The sequence below is a fragment of the Perkinsus marinus genome (genome assembly GCF_000006405.1).
Source record: "Perkinsus marinus ATCC 50983 genomic scaffold scf_1104296943996, whole genome shotgun sequence".
In the NCBI taxonomy this organism is placed as follows: domain Eukaryota; phylum Perkinsozoa; order Perkinsida; family Perkinsidae; genus Perkinsus; species Perkinsus marinus.
This window is the reverse complement of record NW_003211613.1, coordinates 1-1,762: the sequence shown is the minus strand read 5'-3', so window position 1 is coordinate 1,762 and position 1,762 is coordinate 1. Positions and strand designations below refer to the sequence as shown.

At 53.6% G+C, this 1,762-nt stretch overlaps 1 protein-coding gene across 1 annotated transcript; it reads right to left on the bottom strand.

Annotated features, from left to right (window-relative positions):
- Positions 1 to 1,178: 1,178 nt before the first annotated feature.
- Pmar_PMAR024929 (histone H2A.1, putative) lies at positions 1,179 to 1,592 on the bottom strand (the record flags this gene model as incomplete). The annotated part of the gene is made up of 1 exon (XM_002780843.1): positions 1,179 to 1,592. One exon carries the CDS (start codon positions 1,590 to 1,592, stop codon positions 1,179 to 1,181), a length of 414 nt encoding a protein of 137 aa, XP_002780889.1.
- Between the last annotated feature and the right edge of the window lie 170 nt (positions 1,593 to 1,762).

Below are 1,762 nucleotides of genomic sequence, written 5' to 3'. Positions count from 1 at the left end.
CCGCAGGGGCACGACTTACCGGGGCCGAAAGGGGGCCCGGTGAAGCCGTCAGGCCGGCCTCTACCAGCTCCACAATGGAGTCTAATAGGGCCGTAATGGCCGGCCCTTGGGGGCCCAGCGACATGGTTCCGATCAGGGTGCGCAGGAGCGCAATGATCTGCACCAGTGCCGCTGGGGCCGGCCCAGGGCCCTTCCCTTGCGGGGAGCACCGACCTTGTGGAGAAGGTAGAGGACCAGTAGAGTGGTCTCGGGGGGAGGGTTCGGAGTCGTCGGGAAGGTCGTAAGTAGGTTGAAGCTCGACATCTTGGAGCGATGTGCCAACGGACGATCGACGTGCCCTGGAGCCGCGAGCCGCTTGGCGTACCTGAGAGCCGGCGGCAGGGCCCTTCCTTGCCTTACGGGCATCGCAGGTCGCTAAGGCCTGAGGCCCCTCGCCACGGCAGGACTTCAGAGGCTTCCTAACGCGCTGAAGCGGCGGGACGGCGGAGGCCCTGGGAGGAGAGTCGTCGAGAAGATCTTTCTCCAGCTGCTCCATGGTTATATCTTCACTCTCGGAAGGGGCCTCCGAGGCCCAGTCGAACTGAGAACCTGAACCGAGAACAGCCGGCGGTATGGTACCATTCCAGCAATTCTCCAGGCTGTGCGCTGGCGAGCCAGCAGCCTGGGCCTCGGAATCCTGATCAAGATTAAATTGCTGTGGTCCTTTCGATACCACATTTCCATCATCACTGGGACGGATACCCCCCCTTAGTGGGAGGGTAATCCCCGAGCCAGAGGCTCGTCTCGCAGAGAGGGGTGGAGCCACCTCCTCAAGGGCTATAGCCCTTCTCTGACCAGTGTCTTTAGTGGAAACTGGCTTCATCGAACAAAGCGAAGGCAGGCTTAGTTGCGGTAGTGGTTTTCGGAGCCATGTTAAACTGAGAGTATTTTACTTGCGGGATAATTTAAAAGTATCTCAGCAACGCCTCGTACTCTCCAGACGGTTCTGATGCAAATAACGCAAAAAATTCACTCTTGTAATATTGTGATTTCGAATTTTCCTCTTGAAATACTCGAGTATCAAACTTACATTGCTAAGTTTGAGAAATTCTTAACTGTGAAGAAATCTTACAAGAATTGTTGAGATGGCGCCTAATAACGCCTTGGAATTGCTAGGGCTCCGCCAGCTAATGCACTATCTACATCTCCTGGGAAGCGGTGAAACTCTTACCTTTACTCTTCTTGGGAAGAAGTGTAGTGTGGATGTTGGGCAAAACGCCACCGCTCGCGAGAGTAACACCAGCGAGGAATTTGTTAAGTTCCTCATCGTTGCGGACCGCCAGCTGAATGTGGCGAGGTATGATACGAGTCTTCTTGTGGTCTCGCGCAGCGTTACCAGCGAGCTCAAGAATCTCAGCGACGAGATATTCTAGAACAGCGGCCAAATAGACTGGCGCTCCAGAACCGACGCGCTTAGCATAACGGCCCTTCTTCAGATACCTTGCGATACGGCCAACAGGGAATTGTAGACCAGCCTTGGCGGAGCGAGACTTGGCTCCACTGCCACTCTTCTTGCCAGCTTTGCCACGACCTCCTTTACCCTTTCCGGACATGGTTTTACTATCAAGGATTTAGTTTAAACGGATGATGGTCAGAGTTATGCACCACTGGTTGATGTGATATCGTACGCGATCTGATGGAAAAATCGTTAAATGTTTACGAACCGATGAATGGCGATTTCTAATTTTCGTCTTAAAATTACACCTATTTTTACGGAAGTTCG